Genomic DNA, 18,555 nt, shown 5'->3' with positions numbered 1-18,555 from the left:
ATCCCCACGCCCACGCTCATTTTCCTTAATAGCCAATGCACTGTGCCTGCAGCGCAGCTCCTGGTAAGTATGGCACCCTTCATCCCTGTATGTATAGCCCCCCTTATCCCTCATCCCGGTATGTATGGCCTCCCTGATCCCTCTTCCTGGTATGTATGGCACCCTTCATCCCTGTATGTAGGGCCTCTCTCATCCCTGTATGTATGGCCCCTCTCATCCCTCATCCTGATATGTATGGCACACTTCATCCCTGTATGTATGGCTCCCTCATCCTGGTATGCTTGGCACCCCCTGATCCCCCGTCGCGCTGCACAGAAAAAAAAAACAATTATACTCACCTCCTCTCTCCTCCAGTGCTGTGTCCAGCTCTGTGCCGGAATAGTCACTGCTCCCCACGCAGGGACTGCGTGTATGGGGAGCAGTGACCATTCATTCTCCCTAATAGCACGCACACTGTAGCCGCAGCGCTGCTCCTGTTGAGCTTGGCTGTCAGTGTGCCCACTATTAAAGTCCATGAATATTCACCACTCCCATGGGCACAGCATATCACTGTGTGAGGGAACATGGCAGTTACGCCATGCGTGGCTCACACAGTGAGAACCCTGAGGAGGCAGGGACACAGCGATAGAGGAGCGAGGAGGTGAGTATATTTGTTTATTTTTTTTTCTGTGCAGCGTGACAGGGAACAGGGATGAGGGGGGCCATGCACACAAGGATGAGGGGGGCCATACATATAGGAATGAAGGGTGCCATACATACCAGGAAGAGGGATGAGGGGGGCCATACATACAAGGATGGGGGATTGGAGTGCCATGCATACCAGGATGATGGATTGGGGTGCCATGCATATCAGGATGGGGATGAGGGCCACGTAACAGGAATGAGGGGGCCATATATACCAAGATGGGGGATATTAATGGAATTGGTGGACATTACCGCTCTAACAGTGTCAGCAGCAGACCCCCTGCCCCTTAACAGGGCATCATGACTACATTTTTTGCTTACATTTTTTTTCTATTTTCCTCCTCTAAAACCTAGGTGCATCTTATGGTCTGGTGCATCTTATAGTCCGAAAAATACGGTACATTGTAAAAGTCACTTCCAGCTCACGCAGATCACAGCGTGATGTCACTGAGAAGAGGAGAAGAACGGTGCTGGACAACAGAGAGAGTTGGTGAGTATATCAATACGTTAACACTACATTACAGGCACATATACACACATTTAATTTTATCTACACTTGAAAGGTCGAACATGCAACTTTTTGCGGTAAAAACTCACAAAAAAAAATTAAAGACAAAAAATAAGAGCATATTTGGTTTTGTGCAAGATTCATGAACCAGGTGAAAGATTTTGAAGGATTTGGCACGCAAAAACGTCAACGAATACCACATGATGAAAAAAAAGAAAAGCGACTTCAAGAAAACCGGAAATTATGAATTGGGCCCTCAATATGTAGTTCCAGTCAACATCTGAAAAATCACATAATTTCAGAATCAATTTGTGTTGTTATCAATGTTTGTTCATTCCAGATCAGATATCAAGTGAAAACTTGACATGTCATATTCTCCCAGTCTACTCAGCCTATAAGCATTCTCCGTCTGCCCTCTTGCCTATCTGAGTCAGGGCGCATTCAGATGTTTGTGGAAATAGAGATTGGATCGCAACCGATTTGCACCGATGTCTAAATGCGCCCTCATAGTAAGTAGCTTCCCATAGTCAGGCCCCTTTTGATTTATATGCAGTAAGAAGGACTTGAAAAGTTTGTACATGTAAAGATAGAGAAAGACGATCAGATATCACATTGGGCAGGAACGGGAATACAATAAAGGGAAATTTGGTTCTATAATAATATCATCAAATAATTAGGTTCTGGAAGGCTCTACCCAGATGTCTACAATTACAGTTTCTGCAGAAACTAGTAGAGCTGACAGTCTGGAACAAAAGGCTTTTTATTATAGTAGATGACAACATACCTGACTCAGCGCTGGTGTTGCCTGAGTGTCTTTGGCGTGCGTCAGATATGTTCGCGACGCAGCTGCTGCATGTCTCATGGCTGTAAGACAGCTGCAACACATGCAGGGTTGGCTTGTTTGTTAGGCAATCCCTGCATGTGTTGCAGCTGTCTAACAGCCGCGAGACATGCAGCCACGGCGACGCAAACATATCTGACACGCATGTCGGAAACACTTGGTTAGGACTTGAGCATGCTTGGATAACACCTTATCTGAGCACATTCGCGCAACACTACTGAGCGCCAATCTTGTCCATTGACTAAGTCTTGATTCTACTTGATTCATTTGCCAAACAAAAATCTGAGTTACATAGTTTGTAAAAATTCCTGCATTTCTTCAGAGTTTACTCTGGGGGCTTGTGCTGTTACCCCTCTCCCCCAGACACTGTCAATCAAAGGTTTTCGGCATCTGAGACTGCTAGTTCACTGCTAGATAACTCTGAAGAGACACCATGTTGGACTACATACAGAGATTTCAAATAGTGCACTCCAAAAGCAACAAATGTGAATATCTCTGCAATGGAGTGATGCAGCACAAAGGGAAAAGAGTGGCAGAATCAGGGGAGCTAGGGAATTTTACAAGGTATTTAACTCAATTTTTTGGAGCAAGTGACAGGTCTTCTTTAATGTCCTTGCTGATTGGACAAGTTTTTTATATTACTTTCAACCATAAGAGAACGGTAAAATTATCCCATTGACAAGTGATACAAATGTAAAACAAATTAGTGAACGTGTTCTGAATTCCACCTTGCTGAGGTTTTCCTGTACAAGTCTTCATTATTATACAGTATGCTCCAGCCATCTGTTTCTTTCTCTACATTGCAAACCTATTCAAGCACTTTTCATTGTGCTCATGGTATTTATAGATGTACAGATTACCTGCAGGCAAGATGGACACATTCCCAGGAAATGTAACCGAAAGGGCTAAAAGGCCAAATTCCTCAGCTTATGACTACTGTACGTGATGTATATGCTGATGTACTGCTAAATATATTATGATTTAAGTTCATGGGTTTATGTCCAGTGCAGAGCTCCAATAACCCGGTCCCAGGCTGTCTTATATCTTATTTACCCACGCAACATACTCATGAAAGGAAAAACACAGGAATAATGGTGAAAATTCTAGTGAGCGGCTGTCATGTCCACTTCATAAACAATCAGTCACTTCTTACATTACTGCTATGACTTTTGGCTTGAGCCTCAGTCTCATACTCTGCAAACACACCTACGTCAGGCTGCTAGGGCAACCTGAACTTGAAGATGACATCAATCCTGGCAGCCTATTTAAAGGGGTTTTCTCATCTTTTGCAATTCACCTTTTATTAAAAATCTGCTCCGTTTTGCAAGGTTAACAGTCTGGCTTCCCAAGCAAAGAGTGCGTGATTGCAAGCCATTTGCTATTCAACTTGAAAGCACTGATCTGAAATTGGCTAAATTGCTAAATCCAGGTAGTTCCAGTCCCCCCTGTGCTGCTCCGAAGCTGCAGCGGCAAAGATGTCTTTGCTGGCAAAGTCGGAGAGTGGCAGCTCAGAATAACATCTCAGCCTTGCTGCTGGAACGGACTCTTAATCTTCAGGAGCTCACCACCTCCTGCAAGCAGGAAGTCAGTAAGCAGGGGAACGGTGTGCTCCTGAAGATAACAACTTCAAGCAACTGCTTTAAAAGTGGATAAGGGTAATGACTATGTTACATATTGCCTACTGATTAAAGACTTATGTTCTTTTTTTTAACATGACATTAGTTTGAGGCACCTACTAATATATAGGTATAACAGATTCAGAGACAGTTCCCTCCTTTGTGAAATAGGTCCAACTTGCTAAAGAGGTCATCCACTACTTTTACATTGATGACTTGTCCTTAGAATAGTTCATCAATATCTGATTGACCAGGGTCTGACACCAGGCACCCCCACCGATGTAGCCTTCTATCAAAATGACTGGTGAAGGAGTTGAAGATGACAAGACCTGTCCATCAGTCTCCTCCAAGAGAAAAGCAGCTTTTCCATGTAAAGTGTTTTCCAATTGGTGTAGGTTTAAGGACAGGTTTGGTCCCATGCTCCTCCATCAATGGTCATTTTGAGAACAAGAGCACTATGTAGTCTTGAGGAAGGCAAGACTACTAAGAGCAGGAGGAGAAGCTGTCAATTGTTATGTTCTGCTACCAGAGCTAAGGAAAGAGAGGAGATCTGTCCCTACGATAGAACTCAGCTTAATCCCTACGATGTAACAGGGGACCTGATCCTGCGATCAGACCTGCTAAAGTCCTAAGCTAGTCTGTACGGAGACCTATAGATGTGGGGAAGGAATCCCTACAAGTACTAAGGACTGGGAGGAAAATGGGACACCTCCTAACAGAAATAGTAGCAGACAGACGAACAAACAAAATATATAGAACATAGAGGTCCGAAGACCAAGCAAACTAACAGAGTTAGATACAGAGCACAGGCTAGCTAGAAAGTAGTTATACAATGAAGTCCAGCAAAGCCAGAAGGGCGGAGCAGGATTAAATAGGCCAACAAGGTCATGTGACCAGCAAAGGAAAAAACCTAAGAGCAAGGTTCTAACAGTACCCCCCCTTCTAAGAGGATCCTCCGGATCCCCTAGGACCAGGCTTATCAGGAAATCTCCTGTGAAACGCTCTGATAAGTCTGGACGCGGAAACATCATCCGACCTCACCCAAGAGTTATCCTCGGGTCCGAAACCTTTCCAGGCCACAAGATACTGCAAACTACCTCTATACCGTCTAGAGTTAAGGATGCGGGAAATTTCATATTCCCCGTCCTCCACCACCGGAGGAACAGAGGCAGAGGCGTCACCATCCGACACAACAGCTTTTTTTAACAGAGAGACATGAAATACCGGATTAATTCTCCAGGAGGTAGGAACCTCCAACCTAACAGCAGATTGGTTGACAACCTGAAGCACCTTAAAGGGCCCTACAAACTTGGGACCCAATTTCTTAGAAGGAATCCTCAACCGCAGATTCCTAGAGGACAACCAAACCATGTCACCAACAGCGAACAAAACCTCCTGTCGTTTCCTATCAAAGTAGTCTTTAGATTTTCTGTTGGCCTCCTGAAGATTACCACGCACATCCGTCCAAACTCTCTCCAAATCACCGGAAAAATTCTCCTCCTCAGACACGGCAGATCCCAACTTGGAGAACGACCCAAACGACGGATGTCTCCCAGAACAACAAAAAAAAGGCGAACAACCAGCAGAAGAAGATGTATGATTGTTCAGAGCAAATTCAGCAAGTGGCAGAAACTCAGACCACCCCTCTTGATTGTCTGCCACAAAACAACGCAAGAACTGCTCAACATCCTGGTTTTTCCTTTCTGTCTGGCCATTAGATTCAGGATGATATCCGGACGAGAACGACAAATGAACTCCCAACCTGTCACAAAAGGCACGCCAAAAACGAGCCACGAACTGAGGACCCCTATCAGAAACAATGTCAGTAGGAACGCCATGAAGTCTGACAATTTCCTTGACAAAGGCCTTAGCGAGAGTTTTAGCGCAAGGCAGTTTGACAAAGGGAACCAAGTGACACATCTTGCTAAAACGGTCCACGACCACCCAGATGACAGTAAAACCCTCAGAGGGGGGAAGGTCAGTTATAAAGTCCATAGCCAAATGTGTCCAAGGAGCACTGGGAACCCCCAAAGGACAAAGCAACCCCGCAGCAGGAGTATGTGAGGACTTAGATCTAGCACATATAGTATATTGACGCACCCACTTAATGACTTCCTTCTGCCATCCAGGCCACCAAAAACTGCGACCCACCAGTCTCTTGGTCTCAGAGATTCCGGGATGACCTGCCAACCGAGATTCGTGACACTCAACAAACAAATCTCTCCTAAAGGTCCCAGGCACAAACAACCTCCCATGAGGAGTGTTAGATGGGGCATTCTCCTGTGCTTTAAGAATCTCATCTTCCAAAACGGAGTCCAAAGCAGCTATCACAACACCTTCTTGTAAAATGTTCTCCTCTTTCTCAGCACCGACTATGGGAGAAAAACTGCGAGACAAGGCATCCGCCTTAACATTCTTAGTACCAGGGATGTAAGTAACGGAGAAATTAAACCGCGAGAAAAACAGTGCCCACCTAGCCTGACGGGCATTCAGGCGCTTGGCAGCATCAAGATATATCAGATTTTTATGATCCGTAAGAACCTGAACGGGAAATTCCGCACCTTCCAAGAAGTGGCCCCAGTGTTCAAATGCGAGTTTAATAGCCAATAATTCCCGATTACCAATATCGTAATTCAGTTCAGTCTCAGAAAATTTTTTTGAAAAAAAGGCACAGGGATGTAATCCATCCCCGTTATCCTGAGACAATACTGCGCCAACCCCCACAGAGGAAGCATCAACCTCAACCAAAAACGGCTTAGTCACATCAGGCTGCATAAGGATGGGAGCAGAGCTGAACCTCTCCTTGAGATACACAAAAGCTTCAATGGCCTCAGAAGACCACTGAACCGCATCAGCACCTTTCCTGGTGAGATCGGTCAGAGGTTTGACAATACTAGAAAAATTTTTTATGAATTTTCTGTAATAATTGGCGAAACCTAAAAACCTCTGTATCGATTTCAAACCAATAGGCCTAGGCCATTCCTGTACAGCTTGAACTTTAACCGGGTCCATCTCAAAACCTTCGCTGGAGATAATGTAACCCAAAAAACTAATTCTCTGTACAGCGAACTCACATTTCTCCAGCTTAGCAAAAAGTGAATTGTCCATTAATAACTGTAATACCTGTTATGCACACGCCCGGACTGACTGGCGTGTGCGGGTGTTGTGGTTCCACTGGACCATGGACCGGAGAGTGCCTGGAGGGGCGTGACTAAGTATCTGGCCGATCCGACCAAGGTGGCACGACGGCATACGACGCCAGTGCACCAGGGAGAAACCGGGCAGAGGGACCAGGTGCTACTCCAGGTCAAACTCCGGACACGGGGGTTGACCCACACTGGAATTACTGGAACAGGCAGGTTAGGCTGGCACAGACTGGTGGATGTAAGCAAACACGGCAGGTATGCAGAGGGGTGGATACAGGCGAGTATGCAGGCAGGGAGGTACTGGCCGAAAGGACGGGCTGGAGCACAGAAAGGTTAAGACCCAGTACAGACTGGGTCACAGAACCGCAGATGCGGTAGACAACCACAGCAGAGAGGGAACGCCCAAAGCGGTGGGCAAGAACAGAGCAGGACGGGGCTGCAGGAGCAGCGAGCACAAGCAGGGCAGGACAGGACTGCCGGAGCAGCGGGCAGAAGCAGGGCAGGACAGGACTGCCGGAGCAGCGGGCAGAAGCAGGGCAGGACAGGACTGCCGGAGCAGCGGGCAGAAGCAGGGCAGGACAGGACTGCCGGAGCAGCGGGCAGAAGCAGGGCAGGACAGGACTGCCGGAGCAGCGGGCAGAAGCAGGGCAGGACAGGACTGCCGGAGCAGCGGGCAGAAGCAGGGCAGGACAGGACTGCCGGAGCAGCGGGCAGAAGCAGGGCAGGACAGGACTGCCGGAGCAGCGGGCAGAAGCAGGGCAGGACAGGACTGCCGGAGCAGTGAGCAAAAGGGTAAGAGCGGAGCAAGGCTGCCGGAGCAGTGAGCAAGGAGTCAGAGCAGGACGGACAGGGCTCTGTTCACACGGAACAGACAGGAAGGGAAAGGCAGAGCCAGATACCCACAGGGTACTTGCAGTGAAGTAGCGAGGGGACCACAAACTCACAAACGGGAGTACAGAGACAACAAGCAGGAGTTAGGTACGAGTTCAGACTCTGCAGAAAAAGGAAAGGAACGGACATAGAGGCAAAACAGGTAAAGGATAGGAGAGAGTTCAGACTGGAACTGAGTGTACGGAAGAGACCGACACTGCAGCGGGATACAGGAGCGGGTCTGGGAATACGGCCCCCAGAGAGGCGGGACGAACAGGCAAGGAGCGTGTTCAGACAGGACAGACAAGATACAGGAACGGATCTAGGTAATCGGCCCCTAGAAGGCGGGAGGAACAGGCTAGGAGCGTGTTCAGACAGGCCTGGAAATACAGCCTCCAGGAAAGGCAGCAGGCAAGAGTACACAGACAGGACTCAGTTCAGACACGGGAACAGATACTGCAAGACAGGAGAAATAGACAGGACTCAGTTCAGACAGGAACAGATACCGCAAGGCAGGGACACAAACAGGACTCTGTTCAGACGGGAACAGATACCGCAAGGCACAGACAGGCAGATCTAGGAATACGGCCCCTAGAAGGCGAAAGAACAGGCAAGAAGCGTGTTCACAAGAACAGACCACAGTTCAGACACAGAACTGGAAAACAGGCAGGAAAACAGGATAGGACCTGGCATGTCAGAGACAAAAAAGCCGACTGACAGGACACAATGCTCAGGCGCCATCTTGAGGAAGAAGGTGGTATAAATACCCAAAGATGGACAGCAATAGGCTAAAGGTGCAACAGGGGCGTGTCCGCAGCAGGTACAAGAAACAGGAAGTTCAGCGGGCGTCGCCCTATGCAGCCAAAACAGACAAACAGACAGCAAGGAGGGAAGCCAGAGAGACATTCTGGACTGGAGATCAAGTGCGCGCTCTTGCACAGTGGGAGATGGACCACCATGCAAGGACGCCGCCAGGTATGTTACAGTACCCCCCCCCCTTACGCCCCCTCTTCTTCAGGCCTGCCAGAATCTTCCGCAGGGAATTCGAGGACCAGTCGTTCACTTCAAGGAGATCACTTCCACTGTCCACAGGAAAAATTGATCTCATCTGGTTAGCTAGGATGCTACCTCCTATCCAGCCATCCCTAGCAACAGACGAAACGGGTGGAGTACCAGGAACAGCACACAAGGAAGTCTCTCTCCACATATTTTCAGGTGGCACCCCAGAGGGTACAGGAGACGACTTGAAGTCCTTCACCGGGTTGGAGGGGGACAGAGACTTGGGGGTAATCTCTGCTTCGAGGTACATCTTGTCAAGCTCACAGGAAGAAATAGACGGGTTATCAGGTACATAATGAGGAAAAGTCACTGTCTCTTTGTTATCTGGTGGTACCCCGGAGAATTCAGGAAACAACTGGAGGTCCTCCGCCGGGTCAGAAGAGTGCAGAGGCTCAGAGAAAACATCTGCTTCAGAGTACACTAGGTCGGACTCACTGGAGGAAGCAGGCGAGGTATCGGGTACCGAGTATAGGAAAGTCTCTGTCCATTCACCACCAGGTGGCACCCCGAAGGGTTCTGGAGACAACTGGAGGTCCTCCGCCTGGTCAGAGGGGTGTAGAGACTCAAGGGTAACCTCTGCTTCAGAGTACACAAGGTCGGACTCACTGGACGAAGCAAGCGAGGTATCAGATCCAGGATATAGGAAAGTCTCTGTCCATTCACCACCAGGTGGCACCCCAAAGGGTTCTGGAGACAACTGGAGGTCCTCCGCCTGGTCGGAGGGGTGTAGAGACTCGGGATTAACCTCTGCTTCGGAGTACACTAGGTTGGACTCACTGGACGAAGCGAGCGAGGTATCAGGTACAGAGTAAAGGAGAGTCTCTGTCCTTTCGCTACCAGGTAGCACCCCGAAGGGTTCTGGAGACAACTGAAGGTCCTGCGCCTGGTCGGAGGGGTGTAGAGACTCGGGAGTAACCTCTGCTTCGGAGTACACTAGGTTGGACTCACTGGACGAAGCGAGCGAGGTATCAGGTACAAAGTATAGGAGAGTCTCTGTCCTTTCGCTACCAGGTAGCACCCCGAAGGGTTCTGGAGACAACTGGAGGTCCTCCGCCTGGTCGGAGGGGTGTAGAGACTCGGGGGTAACTACCACTTTGGGGTACCCATTGTCAGGCTCACAGGACGAAGCGGACAAAGTATCGAGTACCGAGTGTAGAGAAGTCTCTCTCCATTTGTCATCGAGTGGTATCCCGGAGGATTAAGGAGGCAACAGGGGGTCCTCCGCCAGGTAGTAGAGGTGCACAGACTCAGAGGTAACCACAGCTTTGGAGCATCCTTGGACATGCACACCGGTTAAAGTGGGTGAAGCATCTGATGCTGGGTGCAGGAAGTTCTCCTGTGTGGAGTCTGGATGGGCAGAAGTCTCTTCGGGCAGGAGAACCGGAGCACTACCCACGCACATTACCCGTTGAGGCTTCTCCGGGATACAGGGAGATGAAGCTTCAGTAGGGACTTCAAGGTTGGGGTTAGGAGGTCTCAGGGAGGACAGACCCTGGCGTGACGGCTTGCCTCTACGTCTAGCACGTCTGGACTGCCTCTTGAGGTTGGGAGAAGTATTCCGGAAAGCGTAGTCACCCTGTGAGGATTCTGGGTGGGCAGTAGTCTCATTGGGCTGGAGGACTATTGCGCTACCCACACACATTACCCATCGGGGCTGCTCCGGGATATTGGGAGGTGAAGCTTCAGCAGGAGCCTCCGGGTTAGGATCATCGAAGACCATTAGAAAGGCCACCAGGAAGGCCATTAGGTCCAGGAGGATCGGATCCCGTGTTTCATATAGGGGGTTGATCCATTCCAAGGCATCACCCGCCAGGTAAGACATAATGAATGCCACCTTAACCCGATCGGTGGGAAAACATAGAGGGTAGAACTTGAAGTGTAGCATGCATTGCTCCACAAATGCACGACTTTGTCTTGGATCCCCATAGTAACGTGGCGGATCCGCAGGAACGAGAGCAGATAGATCCATCTGGACGGGTGCGTAATTCGCCTGGAACTCAGCTGAGAAAAAAAAAATAAATTTTATTTATTTATTTTTAATGCATGTATTCGCTGGAAAACTTCTCAGAGAGCGAAGGCCGTGGGGCTCAACGGGAACCATGGCCTGAGCATGCTGTTATGCACACGCCCGGACTGACTGGCGTGTGCGGGTGTTGTGGTTCCACTGGACCATGGACCGGAGAGTGCCTGGAGGGGCGTGACTAAGTATCTGGCCGATCCGACCAAGGTGGCACGACGGCATACGACGCCAGTGCACCAGGGAGAAACCGGGCAGAGGGACCAGGTGCTACTCCAGGTCAAACTCCGGACACGGGGGTTGACCCACACTGGAATTACTGGAACAGGCAGGTTAGGCTGGCACAGACTGGTGGATGTAAGCAAACACGGCAGGTATGCAGAGGGGTGGATACAGGCGAGTATGCAGGCAGGGAGGTACTGGCCGAAAGGACGGGCTGGAGCACAGAAAGGTTAAGACCCAGTACAGACCGGGTCACAGAACCGCAGATGCGGTAGACAACCACAGCAGAGAGGGAACGCCCAAAGCGGTGGGCAAGAACAGAGCAGGACGGGGCTGCAGGAGCAGCGAGCACAAGCAGGGCAGGACAGGACTGCCGGAGCAGCGGGCAGAAGCAGGGCAGGACAGGACTGCCGGAGCAGCGGGCAGAAGCAGGGCAGGACAGGACTGCCGGAGCAGCGGGCAGAAGCAGGGCAGGACAGGACTGCCGGAGCAGCGGGCAGAAGCAGGGCAGGACAGGACTGCCGGAGCAGCGGGCAGAAGCAGGGCAGGACAGGACTGCCGGAGCAGTGAGCAAAAGGGTAAGAGCGGAGCAAGGCTGCCGGAGCAGTGAGCAAGGAGTCAGAGCAGGACGGACAGGGCTCTGTTCACACGGAACAGACAGGAAGGGAAAGGCAGAGCCAGATGCCCACAGGGTACTTGCAGTGAAGTAGCGAGGGGACCACAAACTCACAAACGGGAGTACAGAGACAACAAGCAGGAGTTAGGTACGAGTTCAGACTCTGCAGAAAAAGGAAAGGAACGGACATAGAGGCAAAACAGGTAAAGGATAGGAGAGAGTTCAGACTGGAACTGAGTGTACGGAAGAGACCGACACTGCAGCGGGATACAGGAGCGGGTCTGGGAATACGGCCCCCAGAGAGGCGGGACGAACAGGCAAGGAGCGTGTTCAGACAGGACAGACAAGATACAGGAACGGATCTAGGTAATCGGCCCCTAGAAGGCGGGAGGAACAGGCTAGGAGCGTGTTCAGACAGGCCTGGAAATACAGCCTCCAGGAAAGGCAGCAGGCAAGAGTACACAGACAGGACTCAGTTCAGACACGGGAACTGATACCGCAAGGCAGGAGACATAGACAGGACTCAGTTCAGACACGGGAACAGATACTGCAAGACAGGAGAAATAGACAGGACTCAGTTCAGACAGGAACAGATACCGCAAGGCAGGGACACAAACAGGACTCTGTTCAGACGGGAACAGATACCGCAAGGCACAGACAGGCAGATCTAGGAATACGGCCCCTAGAAGGCGAAAGAACAGGCAAGAAGCGTGTTCACAAGAACAGACCACAGTTCAGACACAGAACTGGAAAACAGGCAGGAAAACAGGATAGGACCTGGCATGTCAGAGACAAAAAAGCCGACTGACAGGACACAATGCTCAAGGGCCATCTTGAGGAAGAAGGTGGTATAAATACCCAAAGATGGACAGCAATAGGCTGAAGGTGCAACAGGGGCGTGTCCGCAGCAGGTACAAGAAACAGGAAGTTCAGCGGGCGTCGCCCTATGCAGCCAAAACAGACAAACAGACAGCAAGGAGGGAAGCCAGAGAGACATTCTGGACTGGAGATCAAGTGCACGCTCTTGCACAGTGGGAGATGGACCACCATGCAAGGACGCCGCCAGGTATGTTACAATACCTCACGTACGCTCCGCCAATGAGACTCCAGATCCGGTGAATAAATCAAAATGTCATCCAAATACACAACCACATTTTTGCTGATCAAAGGTCTAAGGATGTCATTAATAAGATTCTGAAAAAATGCAGGAGCATTAGTAAGACCAAAAGGCATCACCAGATTCTCAAAATGACCCACAGGAGTGTTAAAAGCAGTCTTCCATTCATCACCCTCCTTCATGCGCAACAGATTGTATGCCCCCTTAAGGTCAATTTTAGAGAACCACTTGGCCCCCATTAACTGGTTAAACAGATCAGGAATCAATGGCAGTGGGTAAGGATTGCGTACAGTAATTTTGTTAATCTCACGAAAATCCAGACAAGGACGTAAACCGCCGTCCTTTTTTTTTACAAAAAAAAATCCAACCGCCACAGGAGACTTAGAGGGCCTAATGTGACCGGCGGCCAAGCTTGTCTGTATGTATTCCTCCAAAGCCTTCCTCTCAGGAATAGTAAGGTTAAATAAACGACTTTTAGGAAGAGTCGCTCCAGGGACAAATTCAATAGAACAATCATAGTCTCTATGGGGAGGCAAAACCTGCGACTCCTCCTCAGAAAAAACTCTCCAAAAATCCTGAATAGGAACAGGCAATTCTCCCCTATCCAAAGCTGCAATACGCCCGTTACAACACTTGTCATAACATTTATGGCTCCAGGATTTAATTTCACTGGTAGACCAATCCAGTACAGGATTGTGAAATTTTAACCAGGGCAATCCCAATATTACTGGAGAAGGCAAGTTATTCAAAACTACCAAATCCAATTTCTCATGGTGAACACCATTAATAGTGAGAGGAAATTCACAGACCTTGAGAGTAACATTCTTCAAAGGGGAACCATCCACAGAAACCACAGCAATGGGGGATGATAAAGGTTCGGGTTTTAAATTGAGTCTTTCCAAGAATCCCCCATCAATTACATTCAGAGTAGACCCACAATCGACAAACACCCGAAATTCCATTAATTTTTCCTGAGCAATCGTGGAAGCAGCTAAAAATACACCCTTGGAATTTAAACAGGCAATACGGGCATGACTGACCATTTTTTTTTCTTTCTTCATACGAAGCTCACAGCCTTTAATCAAATGACCAGATTTTCCGCAATAGAAACACAAGCCTTCAGAAAATCTACGGTCTTTTTCTTGAGAGCGAGGTGCCACCGATCCAATCTCCATCGGTTCACCACTGTTAGTACTCACATTCATATGACCAGAAACTGACATAGCAGAGGATTTGCTCTCATTAACCCTTGCACGCAGTCTCCTATCCACCCGTATAGCTAATTGCATAGCCTGTTGCAAATCTTCAGGTGTAGGATAAGCAATTAGCAGGTCTTTAACCCTTTCATTGAGCCCAGCAAGAAATAGACTTTTCAGAGCAGAATCGTTCCACCCTGTTTGAGTAGACCAACGACGGAAATGAGTACAATATTTTTCCACATTACCTGATCCCTGTTTCAAACATCTCAACTCAGTCTCAGCTGATGCGACACGGTCAGGATCATCATATAATAGTCCCAAAGCAGAAAAAAAACTATCCACTGAACTGAAGCATGTATCACTAGGTTGCAAAGAAAAGGCCCACTCCTGAGGCTCTTTGCGCAAAAGTGACATTATGAACCCTATGCGCTGGGATTCATCCCCAGAGGACTTGGGTCTCAAACGAAAATACAATAAGCAAGCATTTTTAAATGAAAAAAATTCTCGGTGTTCACCAAAAAATAAATCCGGCAAACATACCTTAGGCTCCAAGAAATGTGCTCCAGGACAGTTACTCACGTGCTGACGGAGCTCGGTCACCTCCAGAGAGAGTCCCTGCAGGTGTTTAGCCAAATCCAGAACCGACACCATGATGGAACAGAAAAATCTTTCCTTAGAGCATTTGCTGGGCTGGACTTACTGTTATGTTCTGCTACCAGAGCTAAGGAAAGAGAGGAGATCTGTCCCTACGATAGAACTCAGCTTAATCCCTACGATGTAACAGGGGACCTGATCCTGCGATCAGACCTGCTAAAGTCCTAAGCTAGTCTGTACGGAGACCTATAGATGTGGGGAAGGAATCCCTACAAGTACTAAGGACTGGGAGGAAAATGGGACACCTCCTAACAGAAATAGTAGTAGACAGACGAACAAACAAAATATATAGAACATAGAGGTCCGAAGACCAAGCAAACTAACAGAGTTAGATACAGAGCACAGGCTAGCTAGAAAGTAGTTATACAATGAAGTCCAGCAAAGCCAGAAGGGCGGAGCAGGATTAAATAGGCCAACAAGGTCATGTGACCAGCAAAGGAAAAAACCTAAGAGCAAGGTTCTAACATCAATGACATCTAAGGAGTTAGAAGGTCGGCTCTGTAACTCCCCATTGGGCCCACATGATGCGATTTTGGCAACCTGATGGATTGTTCAAGAGCAGCCAGTGGCCCATTGGAGGCCCCAATTCAGACTTTTGCTTTGGGGCCCTGATATTTAGATGGATGAATAGATAAATTAGATAATTTGTGCAGGTTTTTTTCATGGAAATACGAAGCCACATTTTAGAGTACAAGCAAAAGCTACGAGATTTCAGAATTATTTTTTTTTATATTTCTTGATTGAATTTGAGAACTACAATGCTTTTTAAATTGGCAGCATGTCAATTCTTTCAACATTTTTGTTTTGTTTTGTTTTTTTTTTTGCTGCATTTTTGGCGACTCAAACTATCTTTATTAACCCCTTCACGAACTTTGACGTACACATACGTCAAAGGTTGCGTCCCTGACTTTGAAACGGGCTCACGCGCCGAGCAAGCATCTTTCCTGGCAGATGCCTTTGACAGCCACGGGTAGAGCTGGATTGTTTTTAAAATTGGAAAAAAAAACACAAAAGTTCAAATCATCCGCCTTTTTCCCCCATTAAAAATTAAACAATTATAAAAAAAACAACAACACATATTTGGTATAACTGCATTCGTAAAAGTCCAATCTATCAAAATATAAAATAAATTGATCTGATTAGTAAACAGCATAATGAGAAAAAATCAAACTGCCAGAATTACATTTTTTTTCCCAAAAATTTAAAGAGTTATGGGTCTCGGGAAAATGGTGAGAATCAAGGATTATTTTTTTTTACAAATTTCCACATTTTTTTAACCACTTAAATAAAAAAAAACTATTTATGTTTTGTATCTGCGTAATAATGCTGACCTGGAGAACTATATTGCCAGGTCAGTTTTATCATATAGTGAACATGATAAATAAAAAAAAAATGATATAATTCTAGAAAGGGTTGATTGCTTCCATAAGACAATCGAGAGAAAAAAAAACTGTTATCTGCGAGTCGACATTTGTCACACACTGGTTGTGCTCATGACTCCCTAAGAAAAATCCAGAAAGCATAGGAGAGGAAAATATAATCATTGGTAGAAAACCATGAAAAATGAATTTTCTGCTTAAAAGGCTTCAATCATTTGACTATCATGAGGCATGAGAATTATTCTCCCCAGGTTTGAACTCCTAACTTCTCCGGTAAATGGCTTTCTAAAGTATGCGACTCCTTCCATTGTTTACTTTCCAGGCGCCGTAGGTTTATTATTTGATTCCGAGCCGGGAGGAAATCCATACACAATTTCTTGGAGTTGATAAGTGTAGTGGTACTTACCTCCAGTTGCCACTGTAATTTCACGTAGAAAATGGCCGTAGAATGGAAAATCAAAGGACAGGTTCACTCTCTGTTAGGAACAATGATAGAAAAAAGAAGTCACTATTTTTTTGTACGGAAGGAAATACTGAATTAAAGTTTCATGCCAACGAGTGTTTTATTCATTATACTCCATATACTACTTCACTTTAGCTTCTAATAACATTCACTTTCAAGCTGTTGCCATGGAAACAATGCTGCCGCTGTAATAGAGAAATTCTGTAAAAGGAAATGCTTAGCATACCCCGAACAGATTTTTTTTTCTCCCTATCATCAAAATAGTTTAACCTTTATGTCTGAGAAAAGCAAATGCACTCTCATTGCACATTGTCACCTCGAAAGTTGCCTTTCGATGGATCATATGAGTAGAATGCGGGAAGGATGGTGTTAGTATAAATGTAATGTTTGTTGAAAGGAAAACTAGGATAATATGATCTGTAAAAGAGGTCATAAGCATAGTCTGAGATGTATGGTGCTCACTAGGTGGGACAAGGGATAGGCAGGGTAGGCAGCAGCGCAAGGACCCCAATGAAGAAAGAGGATACAATTTAAAGAGGACCTTTATTAGAGATGAACAGATCAGACAAAATTAGAATTTGCCTGTTCGCGTGGATTTTACCAGGAAATTCATTTCACAGAAAAGTTATTCTCCGTGAATTTAATGTCCCTTATTATGCCCCTATACTCGCCTCACCGCTCATCTTCCTAGACGTCCCCGCTGTTCCTTGCCCGCTATCTGGTCCTACACGCCTCCATGCCTTCTGACTGAGCACTCCACCCATCAGCCTATGGCGGTTTTAATCACAGCTTGGTCCTACCTACCCATATTATTGTAGGCTTTCAGCCTTGGATAGGTATCATATTAGGTTAGGTTCCCAACAAAGAAGGTCGCCTTGTCATTGGCTTCTGGGCATACGTGAATTAGCCAATTTATGTGTTATGTATCTTCAATTTTAACTTATTTTCTATAGCAGACATGCAATTCCAATTTCATGTATTCCATGTTTGCATATTAAGGCGTTACAGAGTGCAGCTATAATTTGTTAGTCACGCCTGCATCGTGTCACATCTCCGGTACGGTGTTCATGCTAGCCCTGACCTATAGTGAACACTGGGCTGGAGATACAAGATGATTGAGGTACAGAAGTTCAGAGCAGTGGGGTAAGACAGATTAGTGGTGCGGTATGGAGTTTTTTTTCCCTTTTAGCCTTCTTTCCGGCCCCCTACTGTTCAGCAAGATGGTGACCGACATTTTGCTGAGATCACATGGAGTGAATTACAAAAAATCCTTACTTGCCAGAATGCAGAATTCTAGTAGAATTCAATTCCACTCAAGTAAATTTGCCCATCTCTACCCATCTCTACTTTTCTCCAGTTTTAGCATGTAAAAGAAGCTACATAATAAATATGGCTAAAGATCTAAATAAAACTTAGTTTTTATTATTTTATTATTATTAGCTTATTGTTATATTATTATTAGCTTGTTAAACTTTATAATCTAATCTCCCCTTCAACCAAGGGGGCATTAGCAGACATTTGGTTATTTTTTCCCTGCATGATGTTGCCAATTATATGCAGGAGGGAAAAAAGAACATGAGCATAGATAAGCTTAGAACAGGCTTTCTCTGTATGAGACATGTAATAACACACAGCACTGTTCTCTTTTATGATCTCTGCACCTACCGTGTACAGTAGAGCAGAGCTATGTGTCTTTACAAGCACATCTTGCAGCTTCTATCTCCAAGTACTCAGGGCACTGATAGATCTGCTCTACTCACCCTACCCCCACACTGACTGCTGTGAGATGAAATCTGCAAGAGGTGTTTGTAATGACACATGGCTCTGCTCTACTCTACACAGCAGGTGCAGAGATGAGGAGAGCAGAACCTGTGTGCCATTACATATCTCACACAGACAAAGCCTGTTCTATGCTTTTCTGGATTGTGTTCTTTTTTTATACTGTATGACTCCTACTGCTCATGATTGGGCATACTGCTTATGATTGGGCATACTGCTTATGTTTGTCATACAAGTGACAAAATAAATACCCCCAGAGATACATCTCTGCTAACCTTCCCTTGGTTGAAGGGGAAATTAGAGGAACTTTCACCAAATTTTAAAGTTGAACTTTACACACAATGTAATAGTGGCTGCAGAGCGTAATAAAATGTTTTTTTTTTTT

The 18,555-nt window shown here is 46.8% G+C and overlaps 1 protein-coding gene across 3 annotated transcripts in view; it reads right to left on the bottom strand.

Moving 5' to 3' along the window:
- The window catches only part of PLXDC2 (plexin domain containing 2), a 782,113-nt gene that overhangs the window by 367,456 nt on the left and 396,102 nt on the right, over window positions 1-18,555 (bottom strand). For all 3 annotated transcript variants that reach the window (XM_073677477.1, XM_073677478.1, XM_073677479.1), the window contains one exon: window positions 16,335-16,404. In XM_073677477.1, coding sequence (XP_073533578.1) covers window positions 16,335-16,404 — 70 coding nt within the window. The remainder of the gene's footprint in view (window positions 1-16,334; window positions 16,405-18,555) is intronic.

The sequence above is a fragment of the Phyllobates terribilis genome, unplaced genomic scaffold (genome assembly GCF_046119375.1).
Source record: "Phyllobates terribilis strain yellow unplaced genomic scaffold, ASM4611937v1 Scaffold_4__5_contigs__length_816908805, whole genome shotgun sequence".
In the NCBI taxonomy this organism is placed as follows: Eukaryota; Metazoa; Chordata; class Amphibia; order Anura; family Dendrobatidae; genus Phyllobates; species Phyllobates terribilis.
Note: the sequence above shows the minus strand (reverse complement) of the source record. Positions and strands in the feature narration are given on the sequence as shown.